The sequence below is a fragment of the Leuciscus leuciscus genome, assembly GCF_965113295.1.
Source record: "Leuciscus leuciscus genome assembly, chromosome: 14".
NCBI classification, from domain to species: Eukaryota; Metazoa; Chordata; class Actinopteri; order Cypriniformes; family Leuciscidae; genus Leuciscus; species Leuciscus leuciscus.
Genome location: NC_138738.1, coordinates 16,442,868 through 16,463,283, shown reverse-complemented (window position 1 = coordinate 16,463,283; position 20,416 = coordinate 16,442,868). Strand labels below are relative to the sequence as shown.

Below are 20,416 nucleotides of genomic sequence, written 5' to 3'. Positions count from 1 at the left end.
CCCTATTCACCTGTAGTGTCTCGCCTTAATTATTAAACAACAAGCACAAACTATGCAAAAGCGGCAGCCCTTCCGACACACTCAGTGTCCGAATTCGCTCACTCATTTTCACTCACTCCTTCAAGTGGACTATATTAGTGGAATAGTGAATGAGGGTATAGGGGCGATTTCGAACACAGCAACAGTCTCAAAAACGTGGTTCGAAATCTTTCTGATTCTGACGTCACAAACTACCTTGTTACCAATCACGTCAACGTGTGATCGTCAATGAGTGGATCTCTGAGCTGGTGTGAGTGAGTGGAGGCGGAGCTTATTTGCATATTCATAGAACCGCGTATACTAAATGAGGCAAGGGTGTAAAATTACAATTAAGTTATTGGCATGAATACGTTTATTTTCGAGGGAAAAAAAACATTTAAATTAGTCATTTTGGTGATCTAAGATGAGTTTTAAGAGATAAAATGATTGACTACAAGGGGACTTTAAAAAATCTTATTTACTCCAAATGTTTGAACGGTATTGTGGAATATTCTTCACATTTAAGCCACCAAAGTTAAAATATGAGGAACAAATCATAATGTTTAAGACCAAAAACTCTTTCCAGTCTTTACAAAAAAGTTAAAGTTTGGTACATTTCTCCTCCAAAAATGCTTTATGTTCAAATCTTCAGTCTACAAATCACAAAATAAAGTGCAACCAAATATTGGCCATTGAGCAAGCCGAGCTCCCTATGAGTGAAATCCCAGAAGCGCCTTTGACGTGCATATTCACTAATCTGCCAACTAAACACTTTAGCAACGTGAATGATGATTCAGCCACTGTGACACAGACATACGCAATCACTGTGGTTCTCGACAACTAGGTCTGTGGCAAAGAGCACAGTCCTGGTACTGTGCTCGTTATGGCTTGTTAGGCCTTGTTCAGACTGGGTGTCATTACCAGATGGCTGCAATATCTTAGCAGACCAAGGCCATCAGCGCCAGGCCAAGTTTGGGTCCTTCAGGCTGTGCATTGACAGAGTGTCCTCCCCCCACTAGCTGCCTTCAGCGGCAGAGTTCAAACAAGCCTTCCCCTGCTGCTTTACAGCATGTCAATTATCAAGCAGTCAGGCAGACGCACATGCACACTATCACAAACACGCAGACACGCTCTGTGATCCAGCTACTGCTTTATGGCATGACCACTGGCAAGTCAGAGCTACACAAACACACATGTGCATACCTGTAGTTCCCAAATGCAACTATATCAATTCTAAGGTCACATTACATAACGTTAAATTTAACGGTACAACAACACACACACAGATTTTGGCGTACAACCACTATATCTCAGCATGTCAATTACCACTGAAAACACCCAACAAAGCTGACAGCTGCCATACTGTATATCTGAAGTATGTATTCTGATGAACATGCAAAAGAACAAACAGACACACTCATCTTTTATCTACTGTGTAAAAACAGGCTTTGGAAATTTATAGAAGGGCCAACTAGTTCACAACATTTGGCTCCCTTGATGGTTCTTAGGCTATTGCAGATGCAACAGCGAGACAAAATTCTGTCTATAAGTTCATTTAAAAAGTGCAAGTACTGTGTAGAACCAGTGATGAGATGCTGTCTGATGATGCCAGCATAACGTGATAATGTATGGAATAGACACTAGGGCTGTGCGATTAATTGATTTTCGATTTCGCCGTCCAACGATTATGAAAACAAGGTTATCGAGGTAAAGAAATGATTGTGCTGTTGCCGCATTCCTTTCCTTTACAGCGGTGCATTTTCTTTCCTCCCTAAAAGCCTAAACTTAACATCCAAATCAGCCAAATAAGGGAGTATTGTAAAATGCAGTCTACTGTTACTAAACTGTGGGACATGTTTGATATTAAACAGTGTTATTAAAAGCTCATTAAGCCGCAAATGAGACACTGTTCCCCAGGCAGCGCTCCGAGTCTGAGTCGAACATGGATAAGCAAATGGGCTTCGGATACACGACTAAATGCGTACACACATAAATGTGAAAATACCATTTTGGAGAGTATTCACATAAACACAGTGGGTTATGTCTTAAGTAAACGTTATATGCAACAGTATATTGGATCCGTGAATTAGCCTAAAAAAACAGCTGCAGTCTGTCATTAATGATAATCAAACAACAAATGACAAAGTAAAACCACTCACTGGTCCTGACTGAATAACTTAAGTAGCTTTAATAAGGATTAATCTATATTTAATGTGTACAGTAAGACTGTGCAGTGTTATTTTACATTTGTTTATTCAATTGTTTGTTTAGGCTATTACTTTTCTGAGTAACACTTTTTTCACTGAAAAATTTTAAATAGTTCATTTAATTTGTAATGAAAACCAATCAAGTGCTATGATAAAAGAGTTTTGAGGTCAAAACATAGTATTGGGCAAGGAACCACATGAAAATAAGTCCATCTAATTAACTAATCTAATCTGCCCTTTATTCATAATTTAGGAATCTAAGGAATAAAAGTTGTTGGTGTTTAACTGCCTCTGGTGTTTGTTTTAGCTGGAAACTGCATTGAATTGTATATATAGGTCTGTTTTTGGAGTTTTACAAGAATGTAGGTACTAGAGGCACAGTCTTTCCAATGAGCCATCGTTGAAGGATCCGCCATCATTATCATGGAGTGTCCTAAATAAAATCTCCTCATCCAAACCAGATCTGAAAAAACCCTTGCATACAAGTCAAAACACAGAAGCATAAAGTAAATGACAGAGCTATTTTCATTTCCAACCAAGCAAACAAAGATCCCGGATAATGGAGCGGTTAAATGCTAGCATTATCCAGCCTCAATATTCAAATGTGTTCCGCTCTTCAGCAGCCACGACTTTGGCCTTTGTCCTCCTATATGTTCATGTTTTAGTGTGAGAGTGTGTGTGCTCCTTCTCCAAAGCCGCCTACATTTGCCACTGCATCAATTAATGATGATCTCCTTCTGCTTTCCCTGCATCAGTCATCTGGCTGAAGTGGTTATCGGGCTGAGCAGTAACTCCCACACACTCCTGTAAAAAGCCCCTCTAAAGCTTCAAGTGGACAACGAGACCCCCACGCCACTATTGGATCCATTTGCGGCCCCCTCTCTCGATCTTCATCATCTGTGAGATTGAGATGCATGCTGGGTCATTGTTCTGATGGAGTGCTCATGCTGTCTGAATCACTTACATCTGTTACCTAAATATATGCATCATCTAAATAAATGGGTCTAAATCTTATGAAACTTGTGAAGCTCAATTCATATTTCACCTCAAAAATACCACTAAGGAAAACAGAAATCCTTTTAGCTTAAATAAAAAACAAAAACAATTCCTTCTCAACACTGATGCAAAAAATAATACATATTTTAAATTGTGAAGTATTTATACGTCACAGTATTATTTGTCATACTGCCTTTATACTGACTTAAAAATAAAAAATAATAATGCAAATCATGACACAGCAAGTTTTTACTGTAAAAAGTTAAGAATAATCTTTGAGAATAATGTGCTTTAATTGCCATGAAAATAATGCAAAATAAACCTAAAACATAAATAGTTGTTAAAAGGTTTCATTTTTTTTAAGCATTCTTTAAAAAAAATTTAACCACAATTATATATTCCAGTTTCAGCAGGACAAAAAACAATGCTCATCTCCCAATTTGTGATTCTCGAAGGACAACCACATGACATGAGCCAAGAGAGTGGGCAGCCGTTTCCGGTGTGTTTCCCTCATAGATCACGCGTGTCAGATAGCAGCAGTTTTTAACGCCTATGATTTGTCACTGTACATGCTGATGAACTGTCCGTTGGGAGTGAATGCAAACGCTCACACGGCAATTAATTTCAGGGCTGTAAATCAGTCATTTAGAAATTGGGCACAGCAAACAACAGCGAACATAACAAGAATTGAGGTGTGAAATGACAGCATGTGGGCTTCTAATGGTGTACTTTGCCTCCCTTTGGGACTTGAATTCAGCTGTTATCTGTGCTGTCTCTCTTTGTGATAAGCCACTGTTGAGAGAGATCAGTGAAGTGCTGTCACAGGCATGAGAAAAATCCTGAGATGCTGAACTGATGGCTGAGCGGTTTTATGCTATTGTCTGCATAAACGTCCATATTTTAAGGATCTGTGTATGGTGGGAGACACTGTATTCTAAATATGTTACTACATCCAGGACTGACAAAATAAAAAAAAATATCATCTGAAGTGAAGAACAACTGTTCAAAAGAGTATAAAGTTGTAGTCACCCATTGTGTCTGGTAAGAAGCTTCCAGGGTTGTCCATTTGCTTGTTTCAAACTGGCAGGAAGCTTAATAAAGGATCAAGCGGTTGTATAATATAATATAATATAATATTCTGTGCTTCACCGCCATTGTATAAGCAGCTTGCCGTTAAAAAGAACATCTATAAACCATCTCTTTCTATGACCTCATATCAGTCGTGACCAGCTTGTCTTCACATTGTAAACAAACACAAAGGCAATGATAAAACAAAAATCAAAAGGGTCTAATCACTTAATTAGACACCTTCACATATCCATCCCTAATTGCTACTTTTAAAAATGTGCAATGACACACACACACACACACACAAAGCTTCACAAAAGGGCCTATATGAGCCCCTCTCGATTACACCTAGTGAAGTAGGCCATGAAAGGCCAGAACATTGATGGCCTATCAAAAATAATTGGGCAAAATCAGCAGGGCTGTATGTGAGCCCTCATATATTATGAGGCTGAATGAGGATAAAAATGTACGCAGACAGAGAGAGAATTTTATCAAAGACTCCCAACGTCGTGGTCACTAAGGCAGCCTGAAAGCACTCTACAGACATTTCAACTGCATAAGTCCGAAATAAAAGTGTCAACTGACAGTTAATAGGTGAGATCTGAGGACCACAGATAGGACTGCAACTGAACTATTGATGCTATTAATAAATAATAATAAAAAATAAACACTTTCTTCAGAACATATCAAGCCACCTCTTTTTATGCAAAGTGTTCTGGAAAAAAGCCTGACGGTACACATAAATATCTCTGAAATCTAAAGTAATGATGTATTAGAATAAAATATACAAAAGTCAAGTCAAGTCAAGTTTATTTGTATAGCGCTTTTCACAATACAGATTGCATCAAAGCAGCTTCACAGTATTAAATTAAAATAATACAACAAAGTTTGTTTCAAGAGGAATTTATTGATTGATAAAATTAAATTAAATATCCCCAAAATATCCCCAACTGAGCAAGCCAAAGGCAACAGTGGCAAGGAACCGAAAAACTCCATCAAGTGACCTAATGGTGTCCTAAAACTCCATCAGGTGCCTTAATGGAGAAAAAAAACCTTGGGAGAACCCAGGCTCAGTCGGGGGCCAGTTCTCCTCTGGCATTGGATAGAGGCCGGATTGTAGTTTGAACTGTGGGATTATATGAATGCCTGGCTGAAGAGATGCGACTTTAATCTAGTTTTAAACTGGGAGAGCGAGTCTGAGCAACGAACAGTATCAGGAAGACTATTCCAGAGTTTTGGAGCCAAATGTGAAAATGCTCTCCCTCCTTTGGTGGTTCTGGATATCCTAGGTATGACCAAAAGCCTTGAATTTAGTGATCTCAAAGAGCGCGATGGATTATAGGGCGATAGAAGATCCGTTAAATAGACTGGAGCTAAGCCGTTTAGGGCTTTATAAGTCAGTAGCAATACCTTGTAATTAATACGGAACTTTATAGGTAACCAATGCAGTGATGATAAAATCGGTGTTATATGATCATATTTTCTTGATCTCGTAAGAACTCTAGCGGCGGCATTTTGGACTAACTGTAGCTTGTTTATTGAGGATGCAGGACAACCAGCTAATAAAGCATTACAGTAATCCAGTCTCGAGGTCATGAATGCATGAACTAACTTTTCTGCATCAGAAACTGATAGCATATTACGTAGCTTAGCAATGTTTCTAAGGTGGAAAAAGGCTGTTTTTGTAACATAAGAAATATGATTTTCAAAAGACAGGTTGCAATCGAGTATAACACCCAGGTCTTTTACTGTAGAGGATAAAGTAACAGGACATCCTATGATGTTAAAGTTGTATTGTGCGAGGTTTTGTGGGCGGTTTTTTGAACCGATAAGTATTACCTCTGTCTTGTCTGGATTTAATAAAAGAAAATTACGCGTCATCCAATCTTTTATATCTTTAACACACTCTGTCAATTTGGAAAATGTAGCGTTTTCATCCGGCCGTGATGAAATATATATTTGAGTGTCATCAGCATAACAATGGAAACTAATTCCATGTTTCCTTATAATATTTCCAAGTGGCATCATATATATTGAAAATAACAGAGGGCCTAATACAGATCCCTGCGGCACTCCATAGTTTACTGGAGTTATGATCGATTTTTCTCCATTTAAATAGACAAAATGGTAGCGGTCAGATAGGTATGATTTGAACCAGCTTAGTGCTTGTCCTTGAACACCAGTATAATTTTGTAGTCGATCTAAGAGTATTGTGTGATCTATAGTATCGAACGCAGCACTAAGATCAAGTAAAACTAGTATTGAGATACAGCCTTGGTCAGAAGCTAAAAGTAAATCATTTGTGATTTTAACGAGCGCAGTTTCAGTGCTATGATGCGGTCTGAATCCAGACTGAAACTTTTCATAGATATCATTTTGTTGCAAGAAAGAGCCCAGTTGAGCGGACACCACTTTTTCTAATATTTTAGACATAAATGGAAGATTTGAAATGGGTCTATAATTTGCTAGATTATTATGATCTAATTGTGGTTTCTTAATGAGAGGTTTTATAACTGCCAGTTTAAATGTTCTTGGAACATGACCTAAAGATAAAGACGAGTTAATAATATTGAGGAGAGGCTCTTCCACTACAGATAACACTTCTTTCAGTAGTTTAGTTGGTATAGGATCTAATAAACATGTTGTTGTTTTAGATGAAGTGATAAGTTTATTTAACTCTTTTTGTTCTATAGTTGTAAAGCACTGTAATTGTTCTTTCGGGGTGATAATTGAAGCTGAATTGTAAGGCGCGATTGAAGATTGAACGTTTATAATTGTGGTTCTGATGCTTTCTATTTTCTCAGTGAAGAAGTTCATGAAATCATTACTACTGAACTGTAACGGGATATTTTGTTCGGGTGACGTCTGTTTATTTGTTAGTCTAGCCAAAAGTAGATTACTGATTTATCCAATTAAATTATGCTGCCCTTTTTAAAAATCAAGATGATTTCTTTAATGAATACATCATACCAAAGGTCCTGAGAGAGAAAAGCCAGTTTTGTGCTTGATTACCAGCATGCATTTTAAATTCTCAGTTCTCCAAAAACATTTAATGCAAATTACTGATGTCAGAGGAAATGTGTGTAATTTTTTAGATGTTTTTCCTATCCAAGCTTAACTCGCAGAGACAACTATAAGTAAGCCTATCTAAGGATAATTCCCTGAAAAATATGAACACTGTGGCTCTTTGGCACTATCAAAACATTGCTGTGTGTTTTGTTTTTTGTTTTGTTCAGAGAAGGTCAATCACACCTGGAGAAAGCCAACTATTAACATTGTTTCAAATGATATGTTACATGCAAATTCCAAAATATAGCAATTATTTATGTAGTTTTGCATCAATGCTAACTAGGCCTATTGAGCCGGTGTGGTTCGAGCCGAATCAGCTCTTTTGATCCGTATGTGTCTTCATTATAGGACAGTGCAGTTTAAACAAAAGTCCCATTGTTTATCTTTTTCCCATACCCACCGCATCCATTGTCATTCTGCTGCCTGTCCGGGACACCACACATTCCTTCAGAATTCCATCACGTAATGGATGCCCCTATTGAAACAAGTGAGCTTTTTTAGTTCTACAGTATAACTATAGAGGATGGGAAAATCCAGTGCGGGTGACGGTGGGATCTAAGTGTTAAATTAACAGGCTTTGTTTTGTAATGCGCAGCCATTAACAACTGCTTTCAAACCGCGGAGCAAATTTGTTGAGCTCGGTGATTGGGATCTTGAGTAAACTTTGCATAGGAGATGGAAGATAAATATTCCTCATTACCTAAAGAGATGAAGCAACAGCCCGGAGCAAACCCCTCTACGAGAGTGTGCACCTTCACACACACACTTGTCTGTTGTTTTTTAATTACAGGGAAAAACATCTTTACAAGCCACTCTTACACCTCTATTAGAAGCAAAAATAAGAACACAAAGTAGACTTCACAAGCATTATTTTACTAGAAATGCTATGCAGTCATATAAACGGGAGGGAGAGAGAGAGACAGAGGAAGGTGTGATCCCTAATGGTCTTCCCAGACACTGACAATTCAATTAAATGCACTAGTGTGTAGGTTTTCTTGTATTACTCTTTTCTCCAACTGCTGTAAATCTATTCTTCCACATCACTCCTGAGTGCAATAAAGACAGCAGCTCTCAGTGCAGAAACACAAAACTAAACCTATGCAGGATTATTACTGATAAAAACGATCATGAATCATGCATTTCCTTTGAAAACCAGAGCTTGATTAGAACCCTCATACAGTAGCTCTACCCGCATAAATCGTGAACTTTTTGGAGACCGTCTCTGCTTGTTTGCAGTGCAAGGATAAAAGAACTGGTTTTGCACAGACGTTGTGCAGTCAGGGAGGATGAAGAACCGGTCCTGTTGGTGTTTTGGCATATCCGGACTTGGTTCTCGGAGCTCATGCTCCTTGCAACAGCCCCTCCCTGTGGAATCAGGGACGGGGTACAATCTGGCACCCGGGTCTAGACCTCTGGAACTCCACGTCTGGCCCCTGGACGGGACGCGGAAGACTTGAGTGGGCTATCACCAGCAGTAATAGACACTATCACTCAGGTTCGAGCCCCCTCCATGAGGCAGGCCAATGCTTTCAATTGGAGTCTGTTCGCTAACTGGTGTGCTTCCCCAAAGGAAGACGCGCAGATATGTGCAGTCGGGTCAGTGCTTTCCTTCCTGCAGGACAGGCTGGAGGGTCGACTGTCCCCTTCCACCCTGAAAATGTATGTGACCTCCAGAGTGTCACTTCACAACGCAGTGGATGATAAATCTTTAAGGAAGCACGACCTGATCATCAGGTTCCTCAGAGGCACCATGAGGATGAATCCTCATATGCCACGCCTTATTCCCTCATGGGATCTCTCACATTGTGTGGCCACTACATAAGGATGTCGTTATCTCGACAAAATGATCTTGTGGCCACAACATATTATCACTTTCCCACAAGTTAATATGTCGTAGTCATAACAAACTAAGAGAACAGAACATGTTCCCTCTATATTGTAAGTGAAATTGTTTTTATGAACGTTTTATTGCATTTACTTCTGCAAAACAAAAGGCTGATTTGATAGGAAGATGGAGCTGATGTAGGCAGTAGTTCTAAGTACTGCAAGTAGCCTGTGCAAATAGTTTGGACTATGTGCCAATATGTAGTTCATGTAGTGAAATTTATATTCTATATAACAGACCGTAGGTTTGGATGTTTTGTTACTGGCATTTATTCCTGCAAAATAAAAGGCTGATAACTTGCGCTTTCTGATTAAGAAGATTGAGTGAATGTAGGTAATAGTTCTGGTTCATGAAGGGCCCATCAAAAGGGTGGAGCCCAGGGGCCTCTGATAGTCTTAATGCAGCCCTGTCTAGTATATACATCCTATAATTTAACCCAAAAAAGTGATTCGTATGTTGATTTAACCAAAGAGTGTAAACACGCTGGCTCTGTGGCGCAATCAAAACATTACTCTGTTTGTTTGAGCCGCCCAAAGATGTCTAATATACCCGGAGAGAGCTATCATTTATCATCCATTCTCCTGCATGGCAGTTACTCAGCTGACGTATGCAACTCTTGAACTATGCAACCTGTTGTCATCTTTGCTTCATGCTATTTACAGCCCTTGAAAAAGCCCTTGAACACAAACACACCTCCAGATCTTTGTAAGATGTGTACCATCATCTATATCAAGGGAAAAAAGCTACTAATATATATCATCAGCATTCCACAGACTGAAAAATACCACTCTGAAGAAGAGCTGCTTTCCTTTCCAGAGAATCCAAACATTTATAAAGCTGGAGGGCTTGCAGCTGCTAAAGGAGAAAGCTGTCCACCAGCCTTGTTTGGCATTTAAAGGCATGAGTGGCTTTTAACCTCCCTAAAGAGGCTTCAGGAATAAAAGTACAGAGTGTGAAAGCAAATCTGAGCTGATTTTATTAAACTGAGCTTGTCAGGGTGATGTTGTATGACTTTGTGTTTTTGGTAGGTTAATAACATGAGTCTGAGCATAGAGGACCTCCATATCAGGGTTATTAAAGTGAACTAAAACTAAAACTAAACCATGAAAAACATTTTTGAAATAAAATAAACATGAAATAAAATATTCAAAAAATGTTTTAACTTTTAAGATCTCTTTATTAACTTTTAGAGGCGACAAAATGGTAGTTGCGTGGACTGTTAATGGAGGGACAGAAAGCTCTTAGATTTCATTAAAATATCTTCAAAGATGAATGAAAGTCTTACGGGTTTGGATTGGAACGACATGAGGGTAAGTAAATGATAACAATTTTCATTTTTGGGTAAACTAACCCTTTAATGATACTAAAATAACACTGCTCCATATTCTTCCCAAGACACACTTTACAGTTACTTCACTTTATTACTCATTGACGGTAGATTGAAAAGACCTTACGAAGATTTAGCCATGTCGGACGTGACATCTCTGAGATCAGTAACAATGCAGACTTGTGCTTCTAAGAACGGGCTGTTTGAAATGAGAGCTTCCCACTATTGTCACTATTTTTGTTTTGGAAGGCTGCTCTTCCCTGGCAGGCCTTAAAAGCATATGTTCAGATCATTTAGCCTAGGAACATTCATAATGCAGTACGATGCAACTATAACATGAGTAAGAAGGGGGAGGTGTGTAATTCCCTTACTGTAAGCCTCCAGCATTGGGAATATCAGAGCATATTTCAATTCCGGGCTGTACGCCAGATGAGACAAAAAAAAAAAAAAATTCTGTAGGATTTCTTTTTTTCCTTCATCTTCCACATTATGAAAGTTGTCATTCGTTCTCACATCTCTGATTACTTTCGCTCCTTGCAGTCTTTATCAATATTTCCTCGCCTTTCCTCATCTCTTTTACTCTCTCCTGTTCTTCAACATAAACTCAACTCAAATCGAAAGAGCAGGTCACATGCTATGTGAATCACTCATTTTTAAATTGTTCAACTAGTTTCAGGCAAGTACTGAAGAGCAAAAGTAGCGTTCCAGCTCCTGTAGGCACGCTGGACTCTGATCCTTGACATCAGAGCCTCTGCTGGGGTGCTGGCAGGAGGTGACAAGCCCTGAGCGGCTGGAGGATGAGATCATCATGGTGTTTCACCTTTATCCCTAGATACTGCTAATTAGAGCATGTGGGAATGTTAGCCATGCTGCCAGGGGTTTTAGGCACTGACGACATTTAGCAGGCCAGAATCCCGGTATTACATGAAGGTGCAGGTTGATAATCAGCCTTAGGTTTAGCACTGGACTGTGCAAAATACCCATGTGTGAAATATGCAGCTGTAATAACAGTAATCATGCAGCTGCGGTTCATTCCAAAAGTGGGCACACATGGATTGGCTATGATATGTTGATATATATATAGCTGATAATAATTTATATTTATAAATATAAATATATTCCCGGTCCCAGTTTATATTAACTGGCTTAAACTACTATGTACTTACACCGAAAAATAAGTACAATGTACTTATTGTGTTCATGTTGTATTATAAAACACTTTTGCTGCTATTGAGGTGGGATACGGGTATAGTTAGTTAGGGACAGGTGTGGTGGTACGGTAGGTTTAAGGGTGGATTAAGGTGTAAGGGAAGGGTCAACAGCTGTACCTACATGTAGGTATTTTTAAAATATAAGTTCAATGTAAAAACATTTATGTACACAAAAAATCCATTGTATCAAATTATTAATTTCAATGTTAGTACATAGGCTAGTAGTTAAATCCATTTAATATAAAGTTTTTTTTTCTCTAAGTACCGCAACCGGCCAATAGGTTTTTCTTGTTTTGCTGATAAGAGTTGGAAATGGACTTTTATATTGATAGTGCTGAGACCAGGGATGCTGCACACTTTTTAAATTCAAATGTAAGGCTTTTTAAGACCTTTTTAAGACCTGAAGAAATCAAAATTAATACTGTACATTAGGGGTGTGCAAAATTGACAAAAATATCTCTCGATATTTTCAAAGTTTTGTTGATAATAATTAGATGATATTTTACTGATTGTGTTTTTGTGCTGGTGCCATGGCTGGTTTAGGCCTGTTGTTGACAGCTGACTCATGAAGATATTCATATTTTTCCTATTCTATGCAGTGGTCAGTTCACAGCAGTGACAGAAATAAAAAAAATGTATTAAGGGGCAATGCGACAAGTCACGGTCTTAAGTTTCATTTAACCGATCTGTTCAAACGGCTGATTCATTCGGGAAAGAAGCAAGTGATGGGTCATTGAATCATTAAATTGATTAGTTCAAAACACGGATTTTAGTCAAAAAATGTATTCAAATGATTTTATCCATATTGATTCATTGGTAACACTTTACAATTAGTTAACTACATTAGTTAACATGAACTAACAATTTAAAATTCTTCTAAATCATTTATTAATCTTAGATAATGTTAATTTCAACATACTAATACATAATTAAAATCATAAGTTGTATCTGTTAATATTATTTAATGGACCTGAGCTAACAGGAAGGCAATAGTTACATTTTTATTAACTAACATTAACGAATGATAATAAATACTGTAACAAATGTATTTGTTAATGTTAGCAAATGCATAACAAATTTTAACTAAGGGGACCTTATTTTAAAGTGTTGTAAATATGATATGAAATAAAAAATGTCATTGCAGCATGTGTTGCTTACTATATTTAAATTGACATATATATTGTTGATTAAAATAAAAAAAATTAAACATTCCTATTGACCAATCAGATTGTAGTGTTAGGGGCTTGAACAATGTTCTTATCAACCAAAAATGTATCTCGAATTTCAAAGGAAGGGATGACCAATCACATAAATACTTTTCCAGGACCAACAAAGAACGTTGATCCAGCAACACATCTTTCTTGGCTACATCACTTTGTGAAACTCAGAATAGATTTCACCTCTTATGAACCCCATTACATGGAAGCATTTGAGCTTTGATCATTCATGGTTTTTCATACTGATATGAAGATAAGCCAAATGATGCTAGAAAATTTTAACTCATCCTTCCACATTTAAATAAAAATAAAAAAATTAAAAAATAAGACATTAAAGCTGATTTTTCAACAACATTTCAAAGCAAGTTGCTTGTAGCACTCTGCAAGATGCTGTTACTGTAGCTCTACAGATATCATAGCAGGTTCTAAATGTGAGAATGTTGAAAATTTGGCCAGGTTTGTGTCTACAATCCTGCACTGAATTTTGATAAAAGCTTTATTGTTCCTATCACAACAACATTCAGAGAAAATTGTTGCATTTAGAGGAGCAATTTTTTTTTATAATTGCAATAATTAAAAGATTTAAAAACAATTTTACATGTGTTATTTGTCTTGCTTTTCGATTCAGTCTATGCCCAAGTAAAGGTACATTGTTCATGAACAAGACTAAACATATACTACAACCTTGTTTCCTGAACTGACACGGTAAAGGTTGTGCCAAATTTAGGCAGTCTGTAAAAGATATGTGCACGTGGCGTTTGCTTACATTTTCAAGGTCTGACTCTGGAGGAGTGTGAATGTATTCGCATTTTGGTTCAGTCCTGTTTACCAGTGTATCCTGTCAGTTTACCTAGTTTTCCTAGGGTCTTTACCATGATGGTAGTTGAACAAACTCAGGGTTACAGGATTAGTTTCAAGTTAACAAAATCGAACTTATTCAATCAGGCTTTGTTTGTACCATTATGCTGTAGACGTTGAAATAGCAAAAGAAACTGGGCAAGTGACTTTACTGCATCAGATATGTGTCACTTTGCTCACAGCTGATTGGTTCAAATTCGGTTCGGAACACAACCTGCCCCAGAGAAGGTTAGCCGTGGAGTATAAATTATTATGGCGATGAACACCACTAAGAGCCGAGCCACTTTCATGGTGCCTTAAGCCCAGGGTTGGCTTAAAGGGGTCATATGATGCGATTTCTTTTTTTTTCTTTAGTGTGTTATGTAGCTGTCTGTGCATGTATAAGATCTGCAGAGTTACAAAGCTCAAAGTGTCAAACCTAAAGAGATATTCTTTATAAAAGTTCAGGCTCAGCCACGCCTTCCTAAAACGCTTCATTCAAACACGCCCCCACAAATCTACGTCAGTGTGTGGGGGAAGAGTTTCATAACACCGCCCAAATGTATACGCAAAGAAAGAAGGCGTAACTTTTATTCTCGCTGTATTATTGTTGCCGCCGGCGCCACCATGTCGTGGAAATGCTGTGTTTTTTCGTTGCGAAAGCCAAACTACTTTGTTTGGCCTTCCAAAAAAGGACACAGTTAGAAAACAGTGCTTAAGCTTCATTTACAACTGTTCCAGAACAATACAACAAAAAATTTCGACTGTGTGCTGTGCATTTTTCGGAGGACTGTTTCCAGAACCTGTGAGAGTTCAAGGCCGGTGTTGTGCACAAAGACTGATTCAAAAAATTGGGCAATTCCATCTTTGCATGTACATTCTGGCGCTTCTGACTCGAAGACACCAAGTAAGTATGTTTTTATATTTTGAGAATTTGCTACTGACTATTCAAACACGAGTTTTGAGCAGTATAGAGTAGCGCTTGCTTTTCGTTTCTATGATCACAAATGCAGACATAGTTTTATGTTTACATAGTGTTCTCACACCCGTAGCGTGACGCGTAAAAAGACAGTAAGTCATTATAATCAGTAATTATGTCCCCAGTGAAATAAAACCTTACCAATTTGCTACGTTCTGCTCCAGTTGATCGATCAGCTTGGTCATCAGCATTTTCCGGTTCAGATTCAGGCTTGAATTGATAAGGTAGTTCCGACATTATCGCTTTGGGAGCTTTTCCGTGACACGCTTAAGGTTTTTGGGCCAATCACAATGCACTGGATCGCTATCCAATCAGAGCAGACCACGTTTTTCAGAACGATCTTTAAAAATCGTCACGTTTCAGAAAGGCGGGGCATAGAGGAGCAACAACAATGTACAGTAGGTGTAAAATAATGACTTTTTTTTTTACCTAAAACCATGTAAACACATTGCATTAAACCAAATACACAAAATAATGTTCTTTTTAGAACCATCATATGACCCCTTTAAACTAACCCAGCTTCATGGTATAGGCCCCTAGTCTGTGTCTGTTTGATTAATTACGCCTGTCATCCAATTAATTAGCTTATAAGTTCCCTCATTTGTTCTAGTATTTATACACACTGTGTTCTTGCAGTCCTTGTCCTGTCTCATCAATGTTGAAGTGTTGTGAATCAGTTTCCCTGAGTTTTCCTGAGTATTTTTGAATTAAAGACTGTTTCCTGGATTATTCCTGTCGTGCGCTTTGTTCAGGACAACTACCCGTGACACTTCAAACCTATGAACTATCAGTACCAGTTCCAAGTGAACAAGCCTTTCCTCTTTTTAAGCTGTTTCCTCTAATTACTTAAACTGGAAAAATGAAATTCATGTTATGCTTGACTTCAAAACATTTTTATCAATCATCCTTTATCTTTTTACCATATGTTAGACTTTAAATTACAAGCTTGGTTTGTTTTGGAAGTAACCCTGAGCTTTCCAATTGTCTGAAATGCAGTTGAAATAGCAGCTCTTTGTGATGTATTAGATCATCATTGTAAGTGATGGACTGAAGTTAAAATATTACATTTTATTCATTTATATTATTATGAAGTTAAAATTATATGTGAAGTCTAAAATGCACCTGCTCAGTTGATTCAATATTTAATATGGAACAGAAATAGAAATGGACAAATAAGCACTGTGACAGAATGTACAAACTCAAATAGCCTCAAAGCTTCACTTTACTTCAAAGAAACAGGCAACATTTTTGCAGTTAGAGAGCTGAGACTCTCCATCAAGACAATTCTCTGTAAGTGCTCATTCACCACCACAGGAAATTAACATCTCAGGTGCGCTAAGTAGGCAAATGTGTGGTGGGTTTCCTTTTTTTTGAGAGAGAGAGAGAGGTCTGGATTCTGATGGCTGAGATGGAAAAGAACCATTAGAAACATGAGAGCAGAAGGATGACTGAAGGAGGCCAATTACCTGTTCCTTTGTTCCGGTCCACAAAACAGTATTTGAGTTCGTACTCTCTCAGAATTTCATGGACCTCCTGGGGGGAATGAAAAAGAGACAAAAAGTGAGAAAATTCATTCCACACTGTATGTAGATTATGTATAAATAAAGAGTGAGAGAATAAAACTGTGTTTGTTTTTCGTTATATAAAAGAAATTATATTATACAGCAGTTAGATCCTCAAATTTAAATTGGCTGAACGTTGCTCCTCTTTCATTTACTGTGAGTAAATGGAAAACCCGGAGTGGAACAAGAGCTAAAGTTGTGAATAAGCTAATACTAAACTAATAGCGTAAAATAAAATAAATTGTGGCAGGCATAGACCGTTATATTTATACACTATACAATGCACATTTTAAACATTATTACGTCACCAAAATACACTACATAGTACATTGATCCACTACAATAATCTGTCTGTAGCAAGGAGTCATTCTGAAAAGTAAAAAGGAACACTATTGCAGTCGAAATTTAAACAAAATATGCCTAAATAATATATAGCCTCATATAGGGATTTGAAAAGATGCATAACTGGTTTAACAAGGTGTTAACTGTATAGGGCAATAATTTCTCTTGCATGCTGCATATACATATCGTATAGGGCTGATGATTTCATTTGTGTGAGGATTCAAGAGGAAAGAATGTTGGCACATTGTGTGAGTAATGTCGCATTTGGCCTCCAGCCATCATTTAAAGAGAATCTGAGACATAAAATATCTCTTTCAGAAGGGTTTCTTCATTTTCTGAAATCAAATAAAGGTCATAAACGTTTTTTGGTTTTTTTTGGTGAAACGCATAAGAAAAAATATCATCAGAGAATTATCATTAAAAACTCAGAGATTCAGTAATAATAAATCCAGTGAGTGATCATCCGTATATATAAGACACCATTCAAACCATTCAGTTCTTTTTATCATTATGAAAATCGATACAATTAAGGTGTGGCCATGAAAATAGGGTTCCCAACTGCAGCCACACAAAGAAACAGTGTCTGCTGTTATCCATCAGATAAACACACACAAACGCTGTCTCATAAATCTCTTCCTCTTCCCTTTTATGCACACAGCAGGCCCTGCTGTCACATCTCGAACGTGTAAAGAGAGATATACCAGAGGTGCCCACCCTGGCTTTGTGTTTTCTCTAGCAGGTCATAAGGAACATCCAGAAGGACACACTTGAATTATGACAAAGGGACTTCTGGATTCGGCAGGGAACATGGCATACAGCAACGGTGTGGGGCTGTTAATGTGTGCTACGCTGAGTTACTGTTCACTGCGACGTGAAATTTCATGTAAAGCTACCGGTCTATCGAACTTTCACAATGATTTTACTGAGGAGCTAAAATTGTGAATTTCATGTTGATCTTAAGTTAAGTGATCTTAGCCCTTAAGATTCCTAAAAAGTGTGTCATTAGACCAGTTTCAATGTTCCGTCTGTGAATATAATAGTTAAAGTGTTAGTTCAGCCAAAAATTTTAATTCTGTCATTGATTACACACCCTCATGTTGTTCCAAACCCATAAGACCTTCGTTCATCTTTGGAACACAAATGAATGAAACGATATCTTTACTACCTTTCTGAGCCTTGAGAGTGGTAATAACGTTGCAGTCTATAGGGGGGTCAGAAAGTCCAAAAATATCTCCATTTGTGTTCCGAAGATGAACGAAGGTCTAACGGGTTTGGATCGACATGAGAGTAAGAAATTAATGACAGAAATGTCATTTTTGGGTGAACTATCCCTTTAAGAAAGAACTGTCCATCTCCATGATGGATTAACTCAAAACTCTGATCAGTGATTGATAATCTCCTTTTAAACTATTCCAGAGCAAATATAAAAATAATGCAAATTGTTATAATTTAATAAACATAAACAATAATTTAATAATAATAATAATAGTTTCTGCTAGCCGTACTTTGATGACATTTCAGCAGAAAATAAAACACTTTAAGACACTTATAAAGCTGAAAATATACTTAGGCTAGTTTTTTTTTCATGTGTGCTAATGAATATGTACAGTGCGCGCAACGTACATTTAGTCATTAGCATAGCGCACGCATACTGTACGCACATTTTTATATCAGTGTGTACTCTGTAAGCTCAGCTCACAAATGTGCCTTGAATTATTTTTTAGTGGGCCCACAAGGTGACAAAACTGGCCCGAGCCATTGTTTCACATTCTAATTATGTGGTTTCTAAAATCTAAAATCTTTTCGTCTGTGCAGTTTTCTATTGATGCGTGAACAAAACTTCTTTAAACATATGTAGGGCGCCTGCCATCCAATAATCGTAAAAAGCTTTGTTACTTTTAATATGAAGCAAAGTCTTAACTTTAAAATTCTGTCGATTTTATTATGAAATTTAAAAAATAAAACATTGTTTTAATAGGGAGTGACAGATCACTGCAGTCGCCTCAGTTCAAGCGGCAGCACGGATCAAGCACATATGAACCGATCATATCAGCTCCTCTTTACTACTAGCTATAGCACAAAATAAACATGGCTAAACACCAGAAAGTGTGTTGAAAGATACATTACAACTTACTAAAATTAATCCTGTCTCATGTATTCACTCAATGAATGTTTCAACTGGGGAAAGATGTCAATAAAACAGCTTAGGCTATACAATGTCACTGTGGCGAGCAGGACGAGGTCGAGGGCCGTGGGAGAACGGCACGAGGCCGGTGGCGTGATTGCAAATGAGTGACACCTGCGCGACGCACCGGTCTCGCATCTCTCACGGAGGAGCGGAAGCATAAAGGAGGAGCGACGACAGTGAAGAGCGAGAGAGGACAGGCCTGATTTTTAGTTCATGTTTTGTTTCTGTTTGTGTTGCCAGCAGTCGTCCGTGAGGGGCTGCTGGCTTTTACTTTCATTTTTGTATTTGTGTATTTATTTATTAAATATGTTTGAATGTCCGCCGGTTCCCGCCTCCTTCTTCCCATAACATCTGTCTGAACCCCGTTACATTGGTGCCGAAACCCGGGAAGAAGGAGGGACACGCTGTCGGAGAGCCCTCGCTGCTGGGAGGAATCGCGGTGCTGAGGAGGTCGGGCAGCACGAGGGAGCGTCGGCCGCCGATTGCTGCCCGAGGCGATGGTGCTGGATCGAAAGAAGATCAGGTGGGACGGAGAGCTCGCTGCCGTCCTCCTGGGTCGAGGAGGGATGGCTGCCATCCGCGAGGGAGCGGAGGAGTCGCTCCCGTTCGCCGTGGGCCGGAGCCTGTTGCCGTCGGCCATGATGGGGGCGGAGCAGGGGACGGGAGGCTCGCTGCCGGCTGCCCTCGACAGGAGGAGCCATCGCCGTCCGCCAGGAGGCGGAGGAGCGTCGAGCCGTCCCCCAACGGATGTCCAGTACCATCGCATGGCACCGCGAGTGAGTCTCTCAGCTGGTTGAGGGCCGAGTGGCAGTGTGTCCGGGAACCGGATCAAAGATTTTTTTTTTTTTTTTTTTTTTTTTTCTCTCCCCTCTCTCGTCTCTGTCGCTCCTCATGCTTCCGTCTCCTGTACTCTCGCCTCGTCTGTCCATACCCCCAGGTACCGCAGCCGCCGTGATCGGTCCTCCCGGGGAGGGGGGGGGGAGTAGGCGCAGCCTCGGTGGTACCCCCCGGCCTGCGAGGGGCGATGGGGGTATGTGGCGAGCAGGACGAGGTCGAGGGCCGTGGGAGAACGGCACGAGGCCGGTGGCGTGATTGCAAATGAGTGACACCTGCGCGACGCACCGGTCTCGCATCTCTCACGGAGGAGCGGAAGCATAAAGGAGGAGCGACGACAGTGAAGAGCGAGAGAGGACAGGCCTGATTTTTAGTTCATGTTTTGTTTCTGTTTGTGTTGCCAGCAGTCGTCCGTGAGGGGCTGCTGGCTTTTACTTTCATTTTTGTATTTGTGTATTTATTTATTAAATATGTTTGAATGTCCGCCGGTTCCCGCCTCCTTCTTCCCATAACATCTGTCTGAACCCCGTTACAGTCACTTAATGTTACATTTTCCTCAGAAAAGCTGATGTCCATAAACTCATTAGTTAGCTAGAAAAACAAATACCTCTAGAGAAGAGCATTTTGCTAAATATATGCAGTGTATCACATAACCTGATAATGAAGTCTTCATTAT

The 20,416-nt window shown here is 38.9% G+C and overlaps 1 protein-coding gene across 1 annotated transcript in view; it reads right to left on the bottom strand.

Moving 5' to 3' along the window:
* The window catches only part of raver2 (ribonucleoprotein, PTB-binding 2), a 73,252-nt gene that overhangs the window by 43,896 nt on the left and 8,940 nt on the right, over positions 1-20,416 (bottom strand). The window contains exon 2 of the mRNA XM_082136027.1: positions 16,281-16,347. Coding sequence (XP_081992153.1) covers positions 16,281-16,347 — 67 coding nt within the window. The remainder of the gene's footprint in view (positions 1-16,280; positions 16,348-20,416) is intronic.